Genomic DNA, 23,693 nt, shown 5'->3' on the forward strand with positions numbered 1-23,693 from the left:
ACCATGCTATTATAAAAACAGATAGTAACTTCAAACCATTTTTAGCTTTTTGAGTTGATACTGGGGACAATTTTTTAAAGTAGAATTTAAAACAACATCCTTGCTGAGAGTGGCATAAAGATTTTAAAAAACCCCTTATCGCTTCACTGGCCTGACATTATTATATATTTAAAATAATTAATTTCGAAGTAAATGATGCGGCTAATAGATTTGCAGCTGGCAAATAGAGGCGCCTTGATTTTGTATTGTAGATTTTTTACTTTTAAAATTTATGCTTTAAATGTTGCTCCTGTTCATGTTTGTTTTGTAATTTCGTATGTTGAGTTGTCTAATTTTAGATACACCTTCTCCCCGCCTCCCATTCCCCACCACCAAAATTTTCTGGGTTCGTCGCTCATTCTAAATTCATTCTAAAAAAGTAAAGCATTGATACATATCTGAATCAATCAAGTGATGCATCAATGAAGTAAAGGATTGATAAAGATATTATCTGAAATAAATCGATTAGGACTGCAGAATATGTGGTTTCAACAGAACGGTGTTGACAAAATTTGTGTACATTTTTTTTTTCTCAAACCACCTTTAATTTCAAAAACATTTCTTAAACAGGACATTTGCAATTAAAAATTACAGGAATAATTTACATGCCGCAAATTATTTCTTTTTTTTTGCTTAGTGGACATGAAGAAATTCTTTACAAGCATAAATTTATGATGTCATAGCCGTCTTCTAAAACGTCATAATAATTGCAATGTTTTGAATTTTAAATCTTGTGTATACTTATAACATATATCTTCTATTCACTATATTTATTTTAACTAGTGTTGATAGTAAAAAAATAATCATGAATCGTATATTTGGAAGTGGAAAACCTAAAGCCCCACCACCAAACTTGACTGACTGTATTAGTAAAGTAAGTAAATCTTCAAATTCTTTTAAACATTTTGTAGTATGGTATTATATCAGTCAATAAATATAAAAACCTTTCTTCCTTTTTAAATAATATTTCTGCATAAAACAAAATTGCTGCTGCCAAGACTTTTGATTTAAAATATCTTAAGAGTGGACTAATTTTGAAGTTCATTAGTAAATTCTGTAGATAAGTTTTTTGATTTTTTTTTTGCGTAAATAAAAATTTACTTTGCAATCAATTATTTTATCAATTATTTTAAATATTTTACATTTACAAGAATTTAACTTTATATACTTTTTATTAGATTAAGGGTCATGCAGATCAAATATTGGGCTTTGTAGTAAAAAAATTTGCATGAAAGTTGATAATTTGAATGAAAATTTATGACTCAGTATATTCAAATACAATTTTTAGAGGTGCCTCATTTGAAACAAAAAGTTCAACTTCATACTCATAAGCTGTTAGTAATGTAGCTGGATTTAATGTATCTAGTCTATTGAATTACTCAACTATTAATTTATTTCATTTCATTTAAGAAGGAACTGTTACAAGCTCCAATTTAAATTCTGGTTCAAAATTGGTTATACCATTACGCAGATACTGAAGGATCTCATTCATAAATGTTCTCCACTGTTACAACTAAAGAAAGAGAACTAAATGTATTATTTTTTAATGACAAATTGATTAGCATCTTTAAGTTTTTATAACATAAAAGTTATGGCAACCTTTGTGGTGAACAATTTTGCAACCTGAAGGTAAAATTTGCACGTGCTATTCAAATTGTCTTCAACTATCCTCTAAAAAAGATGTTCTAAAGAAACAAAAAACTATGCCATCATGCAAATCTATTACTAAAACTTATTTAAAATTTTATTTAAAATGTGGTTATACATGAAGTTATGGAAGTTTGTCCTCAAGAAACATTTTTCTCATTTTAACGTAAAATAATTGTTAAACAAGATAATTTTTAATAAAGTACTTTTAATTTGTTTCAAGGTATAAGTGTCTATGAAATGTGAAAAGGTCTAGTGCAAAAGAGTTTAGTGGTTTAAGTGGTAACTCTTAATCTAACTTACAGCTGCTTCATAGAAGCCTTTAATATCTGTATTATCAAATTTTGTCATTTAAAACTTCTATATGAGCTCCTTACTTATATTTGTTTTCATCCTTAATATTTATTCTATTCTTTATTAATATCTATTACTTTAGTGATTTAAATGAACTTAAGGGGTTAGAAGGTTTGATAAAACTCAACAAGCGCTAATTAACAATTGTTAAGTTTTAAAAAAATGAAAAAAAAAGTTTAGAAAACTATTCCGAAAACCTTATATCTGTAAGATTGAGAATAAAGTTCTTTTCAATTTCTAACATACCTTTTCTATTCTAACATTACCTTTCATTCTCTCTTCAGTTTTTATGGATTGGTTTTTGAGTATTTTTCTTATCAAAAATAAAATAAACTCACAAAAAAAGGGAAAATTATATATAAAATATATATTTAAGAACCTTAAAAAACAATTTTAGTTATTTAAAATATAATGGTAACTTTTATAATGGAACTACAGTGATAAAAAAAAAATCTAAATATATTGAAGCTAAATTGTTTAAATTTAAGTAACCTACATAGTATTACATTTAAAGTTCATATTACAATTAAAGGAAGCTTAGTAAATGACTTTGTTAAGTTATTTACCTTACGAAACATTTTTTTAAATTAGAAAAAGAATATTTTAATTAAAGTAATGACCCTCTTCTAGCAAAAGGGAGTTTGAAGTTTGAACTTGTTTGAAGTATCACAAAGAAAAAGTTAGGAGTAGGTCCATTCAAATAATAAACGTTTTTCATGTTGAGTTTATGGTTCTTTTTGATATTCATTTTCAAAAAATATATAAGTTGTCTTTATGGGCACTTTTATAGTTAGTCCCAGCAGTCTGAAAATACAAAAAGTTTCAAATTTTGCATATATGGAAGGAGTAGGGTCACTTATAAATATTCCAAAAATACCATGTGAGTTATTTTTGTAGCTTGATTTATCTGAGTTTTTTTGCATGGTATTTGTATTACAAACAATACTCATAATATTGGTTCCACACTTCTTAGTGGCAGTGGTGAGCACTTTTTTTAGCCTGTTCAGGATATACACCATGACTATACCAACTATGTTAATCCAAAAGTCTCTGTAGATTGTTACCATCCAAATTTATTCCATGGTAACCTCTAAACAAAATGTAGTATCAAACCAGGCCATAAAATTAGTAATGCTTTTACAAGCATAAAAGTAACACAAATGAAAAGGTGTAACTCTGTGAGGGAGAAGGTGTTCCACTAATGTCTGTAAAGGTTAATTGAGATGCAGTTTTAGCTCCTTCATATAGTTAGAGTTACACCCATCTGAAACAAACTTGCTGTAGTTGAGCCTAAAGTTTTTTTTTTTTATTGCTCTTAAGAGTACTTTCTCCTTCATATTAGAGACAAGCATATTTGCTGCTGTGACCATTTTTTTACTCTCTTTGAAGCATCATTAGTGGAACCTTGGAGCTGCGAAGAATCTTGACGAAAAGTATCAGTATTTTGAAGATTTGGAAAGGCATTGGTTTGACTTAAGTATCTGTTTTGAGATGTTTGATTGGGATGAGTTTTGTCATTATCAGATAAATCATTCACCTTATTTGGTATGCAGTGTGTTGGTTGACATTGATCTTTAAATGACTGATGCTTAATTGCATGATCCATCAAAGGATTGGTTCCATAGATGAGCAAGTTGATTTTGAGCAGCAAAACCAGCTCCTTTAATTTTCTGATTTACTACAAGTAAGGATAGTATTTTAAGCTAGAGAATTATTCAGTTAGTAACAAAGCTTGAACCAAATAGAGAATCACCACATTTAAGATCAAACTATATTAGGCACTTTATACTATTCAGAACCAGTCAAACCATAAGTAGTCAATAGTTTGTTAAGATTTCCATTCATCATGAAATAAAGCCATTACTAATTAACTTTAAACACCAGAATCATCAAGATTTTTAGAAGCTGTATAATTGCATGATGGATTAAAACATTTACAATACATTTAAGAAAACCCTATTTTGCATCTACTGAAGTCTAGCAACAGTGCAATAAAGATTCAATAAGCTTTGTTTGACCATACAAAGAATTAGATGAAGTATCTTTTATAAAAACTAAACTCTGACTTGTCATTCATTCCCTGAAATAAATGACTCAGTTTTGACATCATAAAAATCTGACAATGAACTATGAAGTTCTTCAATCTGACTGGATTAAAAAGTTCTCACACTTTCTTCCCTAAGTTTTGTCACAGTTTGTGGCAAATTAGCTTTGTCTTTCTTTTACTTAAGCTTAGTTAAAAAATGCTCTTCTAGATTTATTGTAAGGTGTACCAACAACAACAAAAAGGTTGTTTCCAAAAGTCTTTAGAAGAAGCTTGTTTTCAGGTTTTATGTTGTCTCTTTACATTTTTTTTTTCTTTTTTTTGAGTTCAAATCCTTGTAGCAACTTACTCATTGGATACATTTCTAGTACCTTCTGCCAACTTAATCCAATTATAATACTTTGTATTAAATTTTTATTAAAAAAAGTTGTTTGCTTTTAAAACATAAAAATTTAAGATATTTATTTGTTTGTATTGGAAATCTCTTGTGATCTGTTCAGATATATCATTTATATTAAATGATCTTCTAAGTATTTTTCTATTAATTTGAGATATTTTCTCATGCCAATCGTTTAATTTTTTATGTTTAGAAGTTAGTTAAGATCTTAAAAATTGTTGGAAATCATTGCCCCCACCATTTCTAAATCAATTGAGTGGGATTTGAGAATCAGTCATTAGTTCGATCTGCATTAAAGCATCTTCTATAGCTTGTTGGTCCAACTAAGGTACTTGCACACTGAATAGTGCAAGAAGGACTATTTTCATTGCGAGATAACACTGATCAGAGGTCTATTAACTCTCCAAATTGCTGATTGAGATAAAGCCTTAGTGATGACTGGTAATTGTACCTTAAAAAGAGCATTTTTAACACAAAAGATAAGCTTGGCTATCCATCTAGTCTTATATAGTGTGCTAGGTCTTTTTAATGTCACTTCTACTTTGAAAGCAGACAGGTAGATAAAATATTGCTATGTAAGTTTTTTATAAATGTTTTATAAAAATTTAATCTCTCCATTAGCTTGAGCAACACTTCCAGAAGATATTGGGGTTACAAACAGATAAACAAAAAACAATAAACTTGAAAGAAGTTATGTGAAACTAAATACCAATGAATATTGAAATTTGATTGTATTGTCATACAATGATGTTGCAAAGTGATGCTCCTTGACCAGGAAACAGCATGCTGCCACTTATCATGTATAGAAATATAAGCACCAATACAACTGGCTAGTATTGAAGCTGGTTGCATCAAATCTCATATTTACAATTCTATTGCTATGATTCCATTCAGCTTAATTGTAATTTAATAATTCAATTAATTTAATTGTTAGTAGTAACTTAATTGTTCAGTAGTAAGTTTTCAACTCTGTAGCTTTGAAAGTATCAAAGTCTCTATCAACTTTACTGACTGTGGAAGACTGTGGAATGTGTGAAGTTGCAATGTTCATTAATATTTAGCTTCACATAACTGAATGTTTGATTGTGATGCCTTGTCACATTCAGACATTCTTCTGTGGCAAAGTAAATTCTTAAATTGGATGTCACTTTTTAATCCCAATACAATGTACATATTTTAAGAGGAACCCAGTCATCATGAATTGTTTTTGCTATTTTACCAAAATTACCTCTGAATTCATCAATTAATTCTTCTATGAATGCAGCTTACTGTGTTGGTATCATCTGCAATCAAGTAGCTGATGAAACAACATTTGGTCTATCAGCTTTCATTGAGTCAAGAAGTCTCTTTGCTGTGTTACCGTTGGAATATTTTTAGAATGTTTTAATTTGTTATGACTCTGGCTATTTTAAATCTAGTTGGTTTACAGGGAAAACTTGACTGGTAAGTTTGGCTGCAGTATTCTTGTGGTACATCATGCACCTCAAAGTTTGCATACATGTCAGTAGCTGAAAAACAGTGATAGCTGCACCAATCCAAAAACCTCTTAGGCCAGATGAGTTTATGATTTCTTTTTTAATCCCAGATTGTTTCGATTGTTACTGGTTTGTCAAATATTGTATTACTAAATTTAAATTTTGGTTTTAACTTTATTTTAACACTTACAATAATTATTTTAAAAATATTATAATAAAAAAAAAAAAGGATAAATATCTAAAAATTTACAAAAAAAATAAGTTGTGTTCCTTTTGTGCTACATGAAAAATTTAAAAACCATGCTTTAAAAACCATACTTAGGTTGACAGTCGTGGAGAATCTGTCGAGAAAAAAATACAAATGTTAGACAGAGACCTTTTGAAATATAAAGAACAGATGAAAAAGATGAGGGAAGGCCCTTCAAAGGTTTGTTATATTTTTGAGTATTAGAAGATGTATATTGCTATGTATATTATTCTTGTTTATACAAAGTACAAAAAGTGGCCCTGCAGCCCTTACAAATTTAATTCTATATTTGTTTTTATATCTTTTATTATTGAAAATATTTAAAGTTTTTTATGTGGTTTTTTATTATAAATTTATTTATCTTACATTTTAAAAGAATATTTAAACAAAGAGTCTAACAAATAAATAAAAATCACTAACAACCTATCTTACAGTTTAAATTTTGTTTTATCTTACAAGCTTCTAAAGAAAAAATGTTTAAATTTGGGTCTTTTTTTTTTTTGTACAAGGTGGTTATATATACAGGGTGTAGCAGCAATTTGAAAACTTTTTAGAACATTTTTCAAAATGAAATTTTGAAGCACTCATAAATTTTCTTCCTGGAATATTAATAAAAGAAAAGTTGAGATAAATGCTTTTCCCACCTTAACATTTAATTAGATCTCCTTTTTTTTTTTTTTTTTTTTTTTTTTTTGAATATTTTCTAGGATCTACAAAACTGTCTCAGGTCTCTAAGACAGAAAGCTAGCAGGTGTTGATTATATAGTCCCTTGATGACTTTAGTGACTTGATGCTTATGTTTTAAGCCACTAAAGTTATCTATTACCCATGCCTTTTTGCAAGACTTATTCTCAACTACGCTCCACATACTGTTGTCAAGGGGATTCAGGTCAGGATTGGATGGTGGCCAAAAGTGTTTGGGCCAGAAATTAGCCATATTGTCCTGAAGATATTGTTGGGTTTTTTTGGGAATGTCTTTTTCAGCCATGGCACCACATAATGTTTTAGTAAGCTGATATACACATCAGAGGTAACTTTTTATTTCTCTTTGATGTAAATTGGTGGACATTTTTCTCCATGAGATGCAATTTTCTCTTAACCATATATCTTCTGCTCATCTGCAATCTTCCTCGTGCTTCTTCTTGGATTTGTCTTCACACTCCTCCTAACAATCTAGATGACTCTTTTAGTGCAAACTGCAGACATTTAGTGTGTCATATGTCGTCATTACTTAAATCAGCCATTTTTAAAGCAATAATTTAAATGTGTTTTGTATAAACTTTCTGTTTGTATGAAGATTAGGACCAACTAACAAATTTCATTTTTGAAAACATTTAAAAGATTGAAAGTTGGTAGAGCAGCGCTACTTTTTTCTTTTTTCTTTTTCTACCTCAACAAAAGATTTTCACAGTTAAGGTTTCTGGTGAACTTTTTTTGTCACCCTGGATTTTTTGCACAAGAGTGTGATGTAGCTTGTACAAACTTTATTTCTTTTTTTTTTTTTTTTTCCCTCTATGAATTGCTTAAGACCAAAAAATATTGCTATAAATGTTGATCAAGAAGTTTACAGTTTATTGTTGCTATTGTTGTTGTTGTTGCTATTATTGTTGCTATGTTCTGATGTTATGAAAACTAAGATGAAGATAATAACAAATATTTTATGTTATTTAGAATATGGTAAAACAAAAAGCCATGCGAGTTTTAAAACAAAAGAAAATGTAAGATTAAAAATGAAAATAAAGTTTATAAAACCATTAGAAATATGTTTTAATGTTTAAATGTCAGCAAAAGTATCCATTATTACTAATACTTATAAAAATATTTATATTTGTAGGTACGAAAATCAGCTTGAAAATCTTCGGAATCAATCTTTTAATATGGAGCAGGCCAATTTTGCCACACAAACGCTTAAAGATACTAAAACAACTGTGAATATTGTTTTTAGTTCTATTTCTTAAATTATTTTTATATCAGTCAGTTTTTGCTACTAAATTTTAAAAATACTTCATAAAAAAGTTATGAAGCAAGTTACTTGAAAGTTTTTTACAAAACGTTCTTTTGCTATCAGGTTGATGCAATGAAACTTGGAGTTCAGCAGATGAAGAAAGAATACAAAAAGATTGACATTGATCAAATTGAGGTTATTTTTTAAATGATTGTCATGTTATGAAGATGTTACTTAATAATTTATTATCTGTTAATAATTATGATCAATGTTTTCTAGGATCTACAAGATGATATGGAAGATATGCTAGAGCAAGCAAACGAAATTCAAGAAGCTCTTGGTCGTCAGTATGGTATGCCAGAAATTGATGATGCAGATCTTGATGCAGGTTTAAAGTCTTTATTTTTATGTTTTTTAAAATGTTAATTAAAATCTAAAACACAGTCAGAAGCATACAACTATTTCAACTGTTAAGAGTTCTAAAACCTAAATTTTATGAAAAAAGATTTAAAGACTTTTTAATTTTTTTAACTTTCATTTTATTGTTAATCTTAAAGTGAATTTATTCTGTCACTTAGAGGGCTTACTTTCTTTCCTTGCCCGGTTAACTATTTTATTGTCCTACTATTGTTTTACTTATGCTATAAGTGTTGATCCTCATTTGTCATCAATCACCTGGACCCCCCCCCCCCCCTATATTTGACTGACAAAAATATTTACAAATTCTTTTCATTCTTATCAAATATACACTATTTACAAAAAAAGTTGGAAAAAAAAATTTTTTTCATCATTATGAAAAATAAATGTCCCAAAATCAAAAAAATATTCAAAGGTTGTACAAAATATTAAATGTTATATTATAAAGAACATTTGTTTTTAAGTTTACTTAATTAAAAAAAAAAACACGTTTATACAACGAAGTTAAGTTAAAGTGATTAAAAAAATGTGTTTATGATCATTTTTTATATCAGACTGCAACATGATCATATGTTGTATTCTGATTGCAAACTGATCGGTTATTATGACTGTCAGGAATATATATTGGTTTATGAAAACATTTTCACCAATTTTATAATTCAATATTTATAACATATATAGCTTTTTTTCCCTTCACATTTTTTATCTTAAATATTTTGCTTTTATAGTAGTAATGTTAAATATTTAGAGTTAGATGCACTTGGTGATGAAATGTTTCTGGACGATGCAGCATACTTAGATGACGCCTCAAAAGCTCCGTCTGTACCAGGTTCAATGCCTGGAGAAACAGAGCCTTCTAAATCTAGAATTAAGGTGAGCCTTGTAGAGAGCGTTTTTAAAGCTATTTATTATAATTTTTAAAGCTAATTAATATAAATTTATACGTGGCATTCGTTTTCCTATAAACCCTCTCCCCCTCCCCCCCCCCCTCCCCTTTTTTTTTTGTTTTTTTTGTTTTTATTTATTTTGTGAATTTTTTCTTTTTATATTTTCTTCGTTGTTTAAATGTTAGTTATATCTCTAATAAGACTTATTATTTTAATTATTAGGACGGTGTGAAAGTAGATGAGTTCGGGTTACCAGAGCTTCCGTCCTAATATTTTACATTATCGGAACTTGTAAAGCATTTAATGGTTTAACTAGAATAAATTCGTCTTTTTTTTTAACGAATCAGGTTTAACGTTCGTTATATGATAAACATTTTCCTTGGTTTGCTGAATACACCTCTTTAACGATTTTGTCGGAGTTTTTTTTATTAAAAAAAACAAAACATCAACTTTAAAGTATTGTTCTTTAAAATAATAAGAAAAGTATAATTCTTCATATTCCCGCTATATATATATTCCTTATATTTGTTTTTTAAAACGATGTACTTCTATGTAAAATAATAGACGAGAAAATTACAATTTTTTAAAAACGTTTTCAGTTTTGAAAAGTTTGTTTTGATTTTCCTGAGCGTCACCTAATAACACCTGAGCGTCTAGCGTTGATTGTCCAACGATACTGTGCACCTTCTGCGTATTGTCTATGTCAGATTTAAATTCTAAACAGAGAGAGATATAATTGGTTCCGAATGAATGCCTCTGAATGTTTTAATAGATGTTGAAAGGTTCGTGTTTAGCGCTTTGCAAATGGTGTGGTTAATCAACCAAAACAAACATTTTTAAAAAAGCATTTCGAACTGTTTTCGACATGTTAGCGAGTTAAAGATTAATTACTGCGAAGACTGAAACGTAAGCATTCGTTTAATGAGTTTACACTGTGTTGGTGTTTTTAAGGTTTTTTTAGGTTGGAATTTAGTTAATCAACTGATAGTAATTAAATCTCTTTAACAAGCTTGATTTTATTGCAGAAGTTCAAGTTTTTTTTTTAGAAAAAATCTTTCTTCTATAAGCATTTTTTTCCGTAAAGAAAAATCATAAGGTTTTTTTTGAACAATAAAAGTATTTCTTATATTAAACTTAGTGGGGATAAGCTTAGTGGCAGGGCCGTATTTAGATATGTGGAGGCCCTGGGCATATATTTTGTGGAGGCCCACTCTATCTTAAAAACACAAAAAAGATAACTATATATTTTTAATAATAGTGATGTGCATTTCTTACGCATCTTTAATTAACATAGTTGAACCATATAGTTAAATAAAACACTCCACCTTAAAAACACAAAAAGGTAGCATTCTTATTCATAATAATGTGATTATACTAGGAACTGCAAATGCACAACAGATTGATGAAATATTTATATATCACTAATAAACAAGCAAATACTTAAACACAATTAACACGCAAAGTCGAAGATATCTGGAGAAGGGAAACAGATGAATTGAAATTATAATTACAAGCCCGGCACTTTACGAGACTTCTTCTTTGCGAAGTCTTGAATCAATTGGTTAAAGTTTATCTCTCTGAGAATATCATATTCAGTACTCATCAAAGTTAGAAAACTAAACTTTTCGGTCTCATATAATATTTTATTTAGATAAATATATTACTTTTGTTATATAGTTTATCATGGTATGTGCCAACAAAATTTGTATAGTTGGTATATAATTTTAGGTGCTGTTACTTTACTATAATTACATTACTTTATTGTCATTGATACGTACTTTAACTCCACGAACCACAAAAAACATGCATAAAAATTGACGATTTTATGTGGAGACCCCTAATTGTGGAGGCCCTTGGGCAAATGCCCACAATGCCCACCCCTAAATCCGGCCCTGCTTAGTGGAGATGTTTTAGAGAGAGCAACAAATAGGAAATGTTTTTGATTGACAGTATTTAAACCTTTATGGTTAAATTAATTGGTAAGTTAAAAAAATGGGTGCAGAGATTTTCAATCCTTATCTTACCTAGATGGTATTGAGCGGTACATTTGGTCTGGTGGCTGTAATCTTGCTTTGGGGCTCGGAAGCAGCCAGGTTGAAAAGTAAGTTGAGTTTTGTGACTTCTAATGTTTTGAATGTTTTTATAAAAAAAAAAAAAAAAAAAAAAAAAACGTCTCTTTTAGGATCTTTGACAAATTGGCAAGAAGGAGTCATTTATTATGATAAAAGTCTGAAACGTAAGTACTAGCTTTCTTTTTTAAGAAAGGTAGATACTTTCATGCTTTTACAATTTTGTAGCCGTTCTTAAAATTTAAATAATTTTTCAATGTTTCAGATGTTGACAAAAGAAGTGCGAATCCATGCGGAATGCAATGCTCCCCAGGCTGCGCTCCTGCTTGTTCTCCAACTTGTTGTGGCTATCAGTATCAAGCTTCCCCACCACCACCTCCTCCTCCACCTCCACCACCTCCACCACCACCAGCACCTTGTCCTTCTATTTGCTCACATTGGATTACCGTAATAAGTCCTCCTGCTCCTGCTCCTGCCCCTGCTCAACAATACCCCTGCCCTGCACAATGCGCAGCTCAACCTGGTTGCTGTAGCCCAGCACCACCCCCAATGCCTCCTCCACCTCCACCTATGACCATGATGATGCCCCCACCATCTTGTCAACCATCATGCGCCCCACAATGTTGTGGTCCAGTTTTCCCACAGTTTCAGATGCCACCTCCAGCAAGAGCTCCTCCTCCTTGCCCTCGTGGATGTCCAAGAGCTTGTTATCCAGCTTGTCGTCCATTATGCTGCTATCCACCACCCCCACCACCGCCTCCTCCTCCACCACCACCCCCGATGCAGTGCTTACCTCAGTGTGCTCCAATGTGCTGCATGGGTATGATGCCTCCTCCCATGTATTATCAACCAGCCATGCTATGTCCTGCTCCTCCATGTGCACCTCCAATGATTCCACCGCCTCCTCCACCAATAATGTATTATCCACCTCCACCACCATGTACGGCTCCCTCCTGTGGCGCACAAATGATGATGCCTCCTCCACCACCTCCTTCATCAGTTTGTCAACCATCGTGTGCACCTCAGTGTTGCATGAAAACTATAAACTTACCGCCAATTATAATTTCTAGTCCTCCTCCTCCTCCACCGCCCCCACCACCACCACCACCACCAACTTGCTATGGCGGATGTTCTATATCTTGTGCACCTGCTTGTACTGCAGCATGCTGTAGTAAAAAGAAGTAAAAATGTGAAGAAACTTTTATTTACTCCTTTTATACAACAGTTTTACAACGCACACCACAACGCGCTCACAAAACTCGCTTACTGAATCATCAGTGATTTTTGTTAATGTAAATATTTTTAATGTTCTACGAGCATATTGTTATGAGAACACGTAAAAAAAGTTGCTTGTTTTATTGATCACTCACAGAAAAAAAACCTTTTAAACCAGTATAACTATAGAAGATGAAATGAAATGTGATCTTGTTTATGTTAAAGAAAGTATGGATTTTGATAATACCTTTGGATGAAAATGGATTGGAGCTGAGTGTTATTATAAGCAAAAGTAGATTCAGTTCAAGAGTAATACTTGCAGCAAAAAGAATAAGACGGTTCATTCTATTTGAAAGAATTCTCCGAATAAACTTGCTTCAAAATGAGTATAATTTATACATTAATTTTTTATATCCAATAATAAATAAATTATTCAAAAAATTGTGTTTCTTTTAAGGTGTTACTTCAAGAATAAATTTGTATCAGAAATTTGTTAAAATAATTTATTAAAGAAAAGTTTAAAAAGATTAAAGGTTCTTAAAAAAGTGAATATTAACAAGAAAAGATATCACACAGCAAACAAAATGCGAAATGTTTCACAGAATTTAATGATCTAGACTTTTTTGTTTTAAAATAGTATTAATACACTCAATTAATTTCAAATGTACCCTCATGGCTTTTTCTTGTACACGTATCAAGGCTTTTTCGTGTACACGTATTATGCGTTTCATCCGTTGGACGTTTTTGTGGAAAAAAAGTCTCTGTTTATAAGAGGCGTATCTTGAAACGGGGATGTGTCACATGGAAGGCAAGAACAACCCTCAAACATTAAATAAACAAAATCTTTCTTTCGTCCATCTTGGCAATTTAAGGTAACTGTAGAGTTATAAAGAGCAGTTGGCTTACAACAACTGCAATCTTTCATCACAGAACCACGTATAAAGTCGCTGACAACTAAAACTTCACAAGCTCCACGACAACTGCTGCGTATAAGTTTTGAAGAACAATTCTCTGCATCAATATAAAGCTCATCAAAATCTTCCAACTGACATTTTTGCGTCGGTCTATTTGTTGTTGAAGTTGAAGAAAAAGTAGTTGCAACAGTAGTTTTAGTACTTGAAGCTGTAACTTTATTCGTTAGGGTAGATAAGGACGCGGTCGGGGATGTAGAGCCTAAACGAAACATTAGCTTGCTATACAACTAATAAACTATCATTTAAAACCAGTTATAAATCAGTAATCGTATACGTTTATATAATCGGATTCAATGTAAACATATGATAGTGATACTCCACCGGGGGTGTGCGTAGTAGTTTTCTCTTTGCCAACTTAATTTGGGTACGAGAATTTCTATTTGGAAAACTAAGATCATCTTGTATTATCGAAATAAAATTTTAAACTTACTCAAATGATGATGAGAAAAAAAGTGAAAATATCGCATAATCCCAAGTTCCCATTTACATTTAAGCTCTATATTTCCATCCATTTTTATATTTCCATCCATTATTCTCGCTTTGATTTTAAGAAAACTTTTACCATTACGTTAGGTAATAAAACTTAAAGACCACCAAAACAAAAACTAAAAGCGTTACGTCATGTAAAATCCAAGTAAGATTTGAGTTTGCATTCGTGACCCCAAATACAGAGGGTGGCCAGCCAGATCCAAGTTATTTTCGAAATTTCTAACTTGTTCCTAATTAACACTATAGCTCCCTGACAACAAATACTGTCTAATCACTTAAAAAATTTTTTAGGTGCTCGATGGATAAAGGACTAAGCATAAGTAACTAAGCAAATCAACAAATTCAACAGAGTTTACAAGTTCAACACAAATAGTACTTTCAACTGCATTTTTCCACTAGACAATCCAAAACAAATTATTAATTCAGTTTCATCAACTTTCATTTTTTCATGAGCGTAAGTAGAGTAGTCAGTTATGGTTAAAGCTTGTATGGCATCCTTATTACTCCTGACTACTCCAAAATCTCTGATGTTGACTTTTTACAGATTGTTACAATAAAAGTGTATAAAAAAAGTTAATTCATATCTTTAATCAGTTTTAAATCAAATAAAAGTATAAAATGACATTATATACATTTTTACCAGCTATCAATGGGTTAAAACTAGTTATCGAATGTTTAAAACTAGTTAGCTGTAAAAGTATATAAATTATTAAATAAAAACGTCAGAGATTTTAAATGAATTTTAAAAAACTTACTTTTTGCAACACATTCACAACAGCTATTTGGAAGAGTTAACAGTTCAAACCCATTTGGACAGGCAGTATATTTACATATCTTTCCACATGATAACTTACCGCCACTGCATTTACATATGTCGCATTCACCTTGTACCCAACTCATGTTTGCCTAAAGTATGGAATGAAATAAGTTCATATACATTAATGGAAACCATGAATCTACTATATCAAAACGAATTAAAAATTATACTTTATAAATTTTTTTCTGGTTGTCTAGACAGTAACATTCTTCGACGGTAACACAATGGGTTCCATTATCATGTTGCCCTATAGGGCAAACGCATCCTTTATGACAATTGGAGACATCACATGTTTGATTCAGCTGATGTTCACAGGTTGTCGGACAAGCACAACCAGTTAAAACTTGATCACTTCGACACACTAAAAGTGAAATTTAAAACTTATATATGTTTCATAGAAGCTATAACTAAGTAATCTGCATCTGATTTGAAGAAATAATAAAAAAAAACTTCGACACATTAAAAGTGAAATTTAAAACTTATATATGTTTCATAGGAGCTATGAAACATATATAAGTTTTAACAGTCCCTGTATGAAGTTTTTTTTTTTTAATAAGTTTTTTAGTGCTGCAGATTTTTTTAAACTCAGAAGAAAAAAAACTTAGTTTTATGGTTTATCAATTATAATCATAAAGAAGAAGCAATTATAATTGTAAAGAAGATTCAATTATAATTGTAAAGAAGAGAAGAGATTCAAAGTACTAGTTTACAATTACTAGTCAAGTGAATATGAATATCAAAATTAACAAAATAACTTAGATATACTTGTTTTCTTTCTACAACTGCAGCATTCATCTGGTGGATAGTACATTTCAAATCCCTGAAAGAAAGTTTTTCGAGAATAAGAAAATGAAATAGAAAATTAAAAAATTAAATAATATACAGAGTGTGCCAAAAGTTATTATATGATGTCAATTGATTAAAAAAAAACCATTGGCAAATTGAACTGAGCAATTAAATTTTGTCACTGTGTTTGTATACAAATAATACATTTCTTGTTTTGAAAAATAAATGAACTGCGTTACAAAGTGCAACAAAAGATCTGAGTAATAAAACAAAAATATTTGTTGAAATATCCAGTTTTAATCCAACACCAATGGAAGAGAGACTTAATTTGCCTGCCCCAAAAAGAAGAAATATTGACAATTAGTTCAACAAGTAGAAATAAGTGGAATTAAAAACAGCAATTATTAGAGTCTTATAGCTTGCAAAGCCATACAAAATAGAATGGAAGCTTGTTTGGGTGCTTGTTTGGAAGCTCAAGTGCTATTGAACACTTAACATAATTGACAAAAAAATTTTATGCTTTCTCATATAATAAACACAATTTGTTTCATTTCCTTTCTTTTAGTATAAAACTTTTTGGTAATTATTATATTAAAACAGGTTTTGGCACATCTGTAGGTCAAATACTTAAATCAGTTTTCAAACGCAAAATGAACTTTGAAGTAAACCGTCCTACTGTTATTTGAACTTTTTTTTTTTTTTTTGAATTTTGATTTTTTAGTGAATAAATACAATTTTTGAGTTTCAGTGATAAACTTTTGTAAAAAGCGTGCTTAAATAAAACCAAGATGAACTTAAAATGCACTTTATGTTTTATCTAACAAATTATTGGTAAATCTAAAGAACCCATCATGGTATAGAGAAGATTACTTAAGGTTCAAATATTATTATACTAAATAGTCTTATTTCTAGGGTGGGACCCATAGAGGTTGAGCCCTGAAAAATTGATTTTAACAAAATTTCAATACGTTATTACAGTGACACACAAAGAATTCATTGCATTATGGGCCTTTAAAAAAATTGCATTATGGGCCTTAAAAAAAGTTGTTTATTTGAACAAAAAGAAGCCACTTCTTATGTTGTTTTTCAGATGTTGTAAAAACCTTGCTAGTAACACAAAAAAATTATAACTGCATGATCACTTATTCACTCCGATATACTTGTAATATATCTTTTACTTGAAGGTAGGACAGAATTTATTTTACACATATTTTTTATTTATATAAGCAAAGTGTTTATAAATGATAAATAAAAAATTTGCAATTTGAATTGCAGATAATTATTCAAATGAAATTTGAGTGTGTTTTTAAGTAAAAATTTGAATTAATCTTGGAATATAGCCTCAACAAAAAAATTTTTATTAGAAAAAATTTCTCATTTAATGATCAAAAGAAAATACTATATATAAGCAAATACTAACTTCAGGACAAGACTGCTTTTCACACATTGACACACACTGGAAACCATGCAGTGTGCATTGACATACACTACAATTCTTTAGTGATACTGTAGTACTTATCTACAAAAATACAAAGAACGCATATTTAAGCAAACAATTGTTGAATAATGGATTGAGAACAAAACAAAAATCATTTCAAAAATCATTTCATGGAACAAAAATCATTTCATGAAACAAATATCATTTCATGGAAGAAAATTTGATACATTCTGGTTGCTGATACAAAATGATGAATACCTGTCACATTATATAAAGCATCTAATTGTATTACCCAGAGAATAGACTGTTGTTGTTATAATTTTTTATTAGAAATTACTGTTCAATAAAAAATCTACAACTGTTAATATTCCGATAATTTAACATACCCCATAAATTTTTCCCATGTAAACACAAGGACAGCTAATGTTTTGATGGCAATAGCCAGTCTTTTCATTCAAAACATAACTTTGAGGACACGCGCAATCTTCAAAACAGTTCAATTGTGCACAACCTTCTGGATTGTTTGAAAGACTATCACATGTATTTTCACATAAGCAAACACTGTTATTCAAGCAAGCACGAGTAGTTGCTAAAATTGATTTTAAAAAAATTTTAGATGGTTGTGAGCATAAAGACCCCCACTGTAAAAATTACAGAGAGCAAAATAGAACTATACTATATAGTTAAGCAGTGTACTCATAGAAGGCAGACTATAATGTTGCCACTTTTTATAAATTTATTAGCTGTTTTAATACTCTATAATTACAATACAGAAAGAGCTGATTCTGCATAATTATAATGATAAATTTTTCAATGAAATACTTATAATATAAACATGCACACAAAACAAAAACATGAAAATATAGTTTTACATAACAAAAAAATCTCACTTAATGTTGACTCCTGAGACGATAATGTAATAGGCGATTTTGTCCAATCTGATGATGTTACACTTCTTATAGTTGAAGTTAATGTCTATTGATAAAAATTATGTAACATGTAAATATCAAATATTAAATTATTGAAGAATAAAACAAAATGTCAACTTGAAAGCTAAAAGAAAAAACAAAGAAAACTTGAACATTTTTTAGTAAAAAATGTTTATTACACTTGTTGTGGTAAATGTGCAATTGATTTCATCATAGCCATCAGCACAATCTTGGTAGCCATCACATAGTGTTCTTCTTGGTATGCAATTGCCGAATAATCCACCAAGAGTTGAAGGACATAAGAACTTATCAATAGAGCAACAACTTTCATCCTCTCCTAATTTGCAATCTTTATAATCATCACATGTATATTCTAATGGAATGCATAAATCTGTGACTAAACAACGCAAACCATTACACAATGATGGCGTTACTGTTGATTTTGTGGTTGTGAATTGAGGTGTTGTTTTTGTACAGTTAAGTTCATCAGCTGCTGATGAGCAATCTGCTTCACCATCACAAACATGCCTATTATTATTTTAATATAATTTAATCTTTAAATGATATAATCTTTAATTATTAAAATAATTATTTAATATATTTACTTTTATTATAAAGTATTAATTTATGTAACAAATAAATATGTTTTGTAAAACAATGTTGAAAATATGAAGATTAGTTTCTTATCATATAAAATTTAAGTAAAAAAAAAAAAGTTAGAAAAATAAACCTTGATAAAATACAAACTCCATTTGGACATTTGAATTGGTCAATAGGACATACTTTCTCACTACAATTTTTTTCATCACTTCCATCAAAACAATCAACATCACCATCACAAAAATGTTCAGTGGATAAACAATATCCAGATTGACATTTGAATTTGTCTTGACTAAAATCAAAAAGAAAGTAAACTTTAGTTAACTTAAGTTTAAATTTATAGCTTTTCTAAACACAAAGAAAAAGAATTTGATGGTTGCTAACAAAATAGATTTAAATTAAGTTTGTTTTCATTGATTTAAAAAACATTTTGAAAATGTGTTTTAAAGAAACTTATCAAAAAGAGAAAATAGTAAATTTTATTGAACATTAAGTATTTACTAAAGCAAAATTTCTGAACCTGCAAGTGCGATTACAGGTTGTTTGATTTTCATCAATACCATCTGCGCAGTCTTTTTTCCCATCACAAACCCAACGGTTTACGATACACTTACCATCACTGCATAAAAACTCATGGCATGCTGGCACTTTAGTAGTTACTTTTGTTGTAGTGATTGGAGTAGTAGTTTGAGAGGATAAGCACCCATACAGTTCAATACGCATACATGGTTGCTGCATATATTTTTGGATAATAATACGTACAAATCGTGCAAGAACTTTATGCTCCAGCTTGACAAATTGTGTGTTTATTGGGTCACGGTTACCTTCAAATATCTGAAAGTCAATTTTCCAGGGTCATGCAGTTTTTTTAAAAAAAGAAGTAATCTATGGTACCATTTAAAATATGTTTAAAATTTTATGTAACAAAAGATAAATAACATAATAATAATTGTGTTAAAAAAAAAAAATTTAGGTTAATTACTAAGCCTAGATATTTTTTAATTGAAATATCTTTAAATCCAAAACTAACCAAAAAATTTACTGGAAAAATTGAGCTAAAAAATGAAAAAAAAAAAAAAATTAAGTTTTAAAAAAATACTGCTTTACTTAGTTTTTAAATAGCTACTATGAAGCAAAACATGGTGTGTATATGGCATATATTATGACATATTTGACTAAGAAAAATACGGCATGTTTGACTAAGAAAAAGAACAGAATGAAAGCTTTGATAAACAAAACAAATTATTAAATAACATAAAAATAGAAAAAGTTTATGTAATTTCAAATTTTGTTTTTACATGGAAAATAATTTTGTGTTTTTATCAGATAATCTGGACTAAATGTACATCAGGGTTTATCTTTTATAATACTTTTTAAATAAAATTGTCTAAAAAAATTTTTAAATGTTCAAAAAAAATTACCCGGACTTGACCATGGTATTTATATGATTCCCATGAGTATCCATTTGTACTATATTTCAACAGGAAATTTTTTACAAATTGCAAAACCATGTATCTACCTGCACAAATAAGAAGATTAACAAAGCACAGGTCCAAAAAAAAATCACCAGCATATAACAAAAAATCACCAGCATATAACAAAAAATCACCAGCATATAACAAAAAAAACGAAAAAAAAAACACTACCTTGTATACCAACTTTACTAATGAGAAAATCTTCCCCCAGATCAACTTGCAGCCAATGAGGAGGTTTGTGTATTTCAGCACACCATGCACCAGCACTAATTGAAAAATAGGAAACAAGATTCAAACGCCCATGTGAAGGACGATAAGGACTCCCACGAAACGAGCTTGCTGTAAAATGACTTTCAGGTATAACTGAAGGTAGAGATATGCCTATAAAGAAAATGTTATACCTTAACAAATATTAAATTCCACAATATAAATTATTACTGATGGCAATTATTTTTCTGCAAACATAAATTTTACCAACAGGCTGGAAACAATTTGGTTTCTTAGTGTTACAAGTTCTTTCATCACTAGCATCATAGCAATCTCTTTCTCCATCACATAACCATTCATTTGGAATACACTTTTGATCACTACACATAAACTCATCATTTAAGCAAATAATTACAGTGGAAGCTATTGTAGTTGTAGGAGGAAGCGTTCCTGAGATACACTTTGAACAACAACCATCATTAATTGTAAAAAATGGGGGTGGGCAGTACAATTTTGGGCACTCTTTTAAAACACAAGTAATAGTATTATTAAAACATGAACATCTTTGGCAATTTCTTTCCCAATAATCTCCCCCCTTATAGTAAACCATAGAAGTAGAATCATAGCATGAACAAGAAGAGGGAAGCACACAATGTGTACCATTATTTAGTAAACCATCATCACAACCACACCCAGGGTTACACTCACGACTATTTTCAAAGCAGTCTTTTAACAAGTAACTGCATAAATTTTTGCAATTCCAACTGCAATCCTTGTAAATTTTATTGTTAGGACAAGCTGGAATTGTTGCAATTGTAGAAGTAGTCTTAACATTTGTAGAGGTGAAAGATAGTGAAGTGGTACGTTCAACTATTGGACAGCCAAATTCATCGGAACCATCGTTGCACTCCATGTTTCCATCACAAACAAAGTAAATGCTTGTACATTGACAAGTTTTGTGACACTTAAAGTTCTCTTTAGAGCATAGAGGACATGATGAAGGACATCCTGTTTCATCATTTCCCCCCTTACAATCAACTTGACCATCACACACTTGACTTGAATTAATACAATTACTACCATCTAAGCACATGAATTTCCAAGGAGAAACTTTACAATGTGAATGAGTTAATGTAGAAGTATGAGTCGTGGAAGTATTTAAAGTACTTGTTGAAGTAGAAGAGAAGGTACTTGTAATTGTAAGTGTTGGTGCATTGGTTGAAGTGGATTGGTTTGTTATCTTGCAATCTTCATTGTTCTCATCATCTGATAATGGACAGTCAACATCACCATCACAATAAAACCTAAACAAAATTACAAAATGTTCTTCATTAAACTTCTCTAAATGAAAATGTTATTTTTAACTCATTTTTAATTTGATCTTCAACTTATTCTTAAACTATCAGTTTTCAAACTTGATTATAGTGAGTGGAGTAAAACATAAAAAGAAAAAAAAACAACTTAAATACAAAATATATCCGCATAAAAAACGATATCTGGTGAATCAAGACCAAGAGTTTCTAAATTTTCTGGTGAATCAAGACCAAGATTCTAAATTTTCAAGAACCTATATGAATTTGGTAAATGTATTAAAGAGAATACATGCCATTCTAAAAATTATAGACATACTCTTTATTAATGCAAAGTTGAGCTTGTTTGCATAAGTATCCATAGCAAGGAGCTTGTGATGTTGTTGACATAGTACTACTTGGTGAAACAGTCCATGTATATGTAACACTTGAATATTGTTTGGTTGAATATGTTGGACAGTTTACTTCATCATCTTTTTCAGGACAGTGGATCAAATTATCACATAAATTTCTAAGGTATAATAAAATAATTACAACTTTATTTATATGAAAACATTATAGAAAAAAAAACATTTTAAAGTATTATAAATTTATTATGAAAAAAAAAAATTTCTTTTACTACAAATAGAATATTAACCTAACTTACTTTTTTGGAATGCAAAACTTTGTACTATTTTGACATTGATATCCTTCAATTAAACCAGGAAGCATACATATGCTGGGGGTGGTAACAGTGGATGTGACAGCATTTGTAGTACCTTGTGAACTTACCTTGGAGAAAGTTACGCTGCTTGTAGTAGAAGGTTCTGAAGAACTTTTTAAAGTTGTGGGGGAAGATGTTGACAATGAATCAGTTGAAGTTGATAATAAAGAAATTGTACTAGACTGACTTGCTGTTGGAAGAGATGTTGCACTTTCACTTGATGTTGTTGATGTGGATGATGAAAAAGAACCAGATGTTGGTTTCCCTGATGTTGATGAGGTTGTACTTGAGGTTAATTCATTCTCTTTTTCAGTTGTTTGTGATGATGCAGATACTTTTGTCGATGTTGAAATAGAAGGTTTGGTTGTTTGTTGGGATGTTGAAGAATGAGTTGAAGAATGAGTTGTCTCTTGAAGTGTTGAAGAGTCAGTTGGTTGTGATGTTGTAGAGAAAGTTGTTTCCTGTGGATAGGAAGAATAAGAATTTGTTAACTGAGTTGATTCAGATGAAGGAGATGTTGATTGTGGGGAAGTAGAAGATGTTTTTTTTTGGAATTCCGTTGTAAAAGAGGTTGAGGAAGTTAACTCCGTTGATGTAGATGATACAGCTACTGTTGATCCTGATGAGGAAGCTATAGTTGGTGGAGAAGATGAAGTTTTTACCTGTGGTGATGGAGAGGAGGAAATAGATGTTAATTCACTTGTTGATGAGATTGTTGTAGCTGGCCCTGATGAGATTGTTGTAGCTGGCCCTGTTGATTTATTTTCAGTTGTTATTGTGGATTGATTTTGGGTTGTTGTTGATTTTTCTGTCTTACTATCTGTTAATGTAAATGAAGTTGTTGTTGCTTCTGATAAAGTTGAGGCTGTTGTATTCACAGTAGAAAGAGTAGATATTGGGATAACAGCTAATAAGAAAAAAAGTTAAGTGTAAACTTTTACATCAAATAATAAATTGTTTGATTTTATTATTCCAACTGTATTTTATTTTTTTAATATTTGGTACTATTAAAATTTCTTCATCATTTATATTTTTTAATACTACTTGGTTTTATTACAATTTCTTGGTTATCAGGTACTTAAATAAGCTTATAACTATATTTATATCAGTTTAACTATATCTATTTTATTGATTATGATAATTTCTCAGTTTAAGTTATACTATTTATATTATTTGGTGTTAACATTTCTTGATTATTGATGGCTTTATTCTAATTTCTATCATATCAT

General features: G+C 30.1%; 3 protein-coding genes across 7 annotated transcripts in view; 2 read left to right on the forward strand and 1 right to left on the reverse strand.

The window, feature by feature from the left end:
• Positions 1–755: 755 nt before the first annotated feature.
• On the forward strand, positions 756–9,791 carry LOC145189741 (charged multivesicular body protein 5-like). Its single transcript, XM_090089701.1, has 8 exons — positions 756–913; positions 6,279–6,383; positions 7,875–7,921; positions 8,038–8,131; positions 8,272–8,343; positions 8,428–8,536; positions 9,314–9,438; positions 9,675–9,791. The coding sequence occupies exons 1-8, from the start codon at positions 845–847 to the stop codon at positions 9,720–9,722; spliced, it is 669 nt and encodes a 222-aa protein (XP_089945827.1). The 5' UTR covers positions 756–844; the 3' UTR covers positions 9,723–9,791.
• A 419-nt stretch (positions 9,792–10,210) lies between these two features.
• Positions 10,211–13,028, forward strand: LOC145189737 (uncharacterized). 4 transcript variants are annotated; one of them, XM_080066398.2, is made up of 4 exons: positions 10,211–10,358; positions 11,481–11,553; positions 11,635–11,688; positions 11,787–13,028. In XM_080066398.2, exons 2-4 carry the CDS (start codon positions 11,481–11,483, stop codon positions 12,704–12,706), a joined length of 1,047 nt encoding a protein of 348 aa, XP_079922524.2. In that variant the 5' UTR covers positions 10,211–10,358; the 3' UTR covers positions 12,707–13,028. The 4 variants fall into 4 exon arrangements, with proteins under 4 accessions (XP_079922524.2, XP_079922525.2, XP_089945824.1 ...); XM_090089698.1 differs by lacking the exon at positions 10,211–10,358 and adding an exon at positions 10,391–10,413; XM_080066399.2 differs by lacking the exon at positions 11,635–11,688 and having other exon boundaries at positions 10,235–10,358.
• Positions 13,029–13,335: 307 nt separating this feature from the next.
• The window catches only part of LOC145190650 (uncharacterized), a 33,269-nt gene continuing 22,911 nt past the window's right edge, over positions 13,336–23,693 (reverse strand). For both annotated transcript variants that reach the window (XM_090089696.1, XM_090089697.1), the window contains 15 exons: positions 22,408–23,371; positions 22,081–22,272; positions 20,719–21,755; positions 20,416–20,625; positions 20,191–20,288; positions 19,290–19,603; positions 18,900–19,061; positions 18,349–18,697; positions 18,131–18,215; positions 17,627–17,829; positions 17,223–17,321; positions 15,782–15,836; positions 15,187–15,377; positions 14,955–15,105; positions 13,336–13,909 (listed from right to left, as the gene is read on the reverse strand). In XM_090089696.1, the coding sequence (XP_089945822.1) occupies positions 13,464–13,909; positions 14,955–15,105; positions 15,187–15,377; positions 15,782–15,836; positions 17,223–17,321; positions 17,627–17,829; positions 18,131–18,215; positions 18,349–18,697; positions 18,900–19,061; positions 19,290–19,603; positions 20,191–20,288; positions 20,416–20,625; positions 20,719–21,755; positions 22,081–22,272; positions 22,408–23,371 (4,556 nt within the window). In that variant the 3' untranslated portion in view covers positions 13,336–13,463. The remainder of the gene's footprint in view (positions 13,910–14,954; positions 15,106–15,186; positions 15,378–15,781; positions 15,837–17,222; positions 17,322–17,626; positions 17,830–18,130; positions 18,216–18,348; positions 18,698–18,899; positions 19,062–19,289; positions 19,604–20,190; positions 20,289–20,415; positions 20,626–20,718; positions 21,756–22,080; positions 22,273–22,407; positions 23,372–23,693) is intronic.

Source organism: Hydra viridissima, unplaced genomic scaffold (genome assembly GCF_058129835.1).
Source record: "Hydra viridissima isolate aposymbiotic clone 2 unplaced genomic scaffold, HvirCarnegie_v1 scaffold_6, whole genome shotgun sequence".
NCBI classification, from domain to species: Eukaryota; Metazoa; Cnidaria; class Hydrozoa; order Anthoathecata; family Hydridae; genus Hydra; species Hydra viridissima.

Bases quoted from the DNA above. Each gene is read 5' to 3' on its own strand.
- LOC145189741 (XM_090089701.1), top strand. From the start codon at position 845: ATGAATCGTATATTTGGAAGTGGAAAACCTAAAGCCCCACCACCAAAC. The intron at 8,132-8,271 runs GTGAATATTGTT...TTTTGCTATCAG, and splicing joins TTAAAGATACTAAAACAACT to GTTGATGCAATGAAACTTGG. The intron at 8,537-9,313 runs GTTTAAAGTCTT...TTAAATATTTAG, and splicing joins TGATGCAGATCTTGATGCAG to AGTTAGATGCACTTGGTGAT.
- LOC145189737 (XM_080066398.2), top strand. From the start codon at position 11,481: ATGGTATTGAGCGGTACATTTGGTCTGGTGGCTGTAATCTTGCTTTGG. The intron at 11,554-11,634 runs GTAAGTTGAGTT...CGTCTCTTTTAG, and splicing joins GGAAGCAGCCAGGTTGAAAA to GATCTTTGACAAATTGGCAA. The intron at 11,689-11,786 runs GTAAGTACTAGC...TCAATGTTTCAG, and splicing joins TTATGATAAAAGTCTGAAAC to ATGTTGACAAAAGAAGTGCG.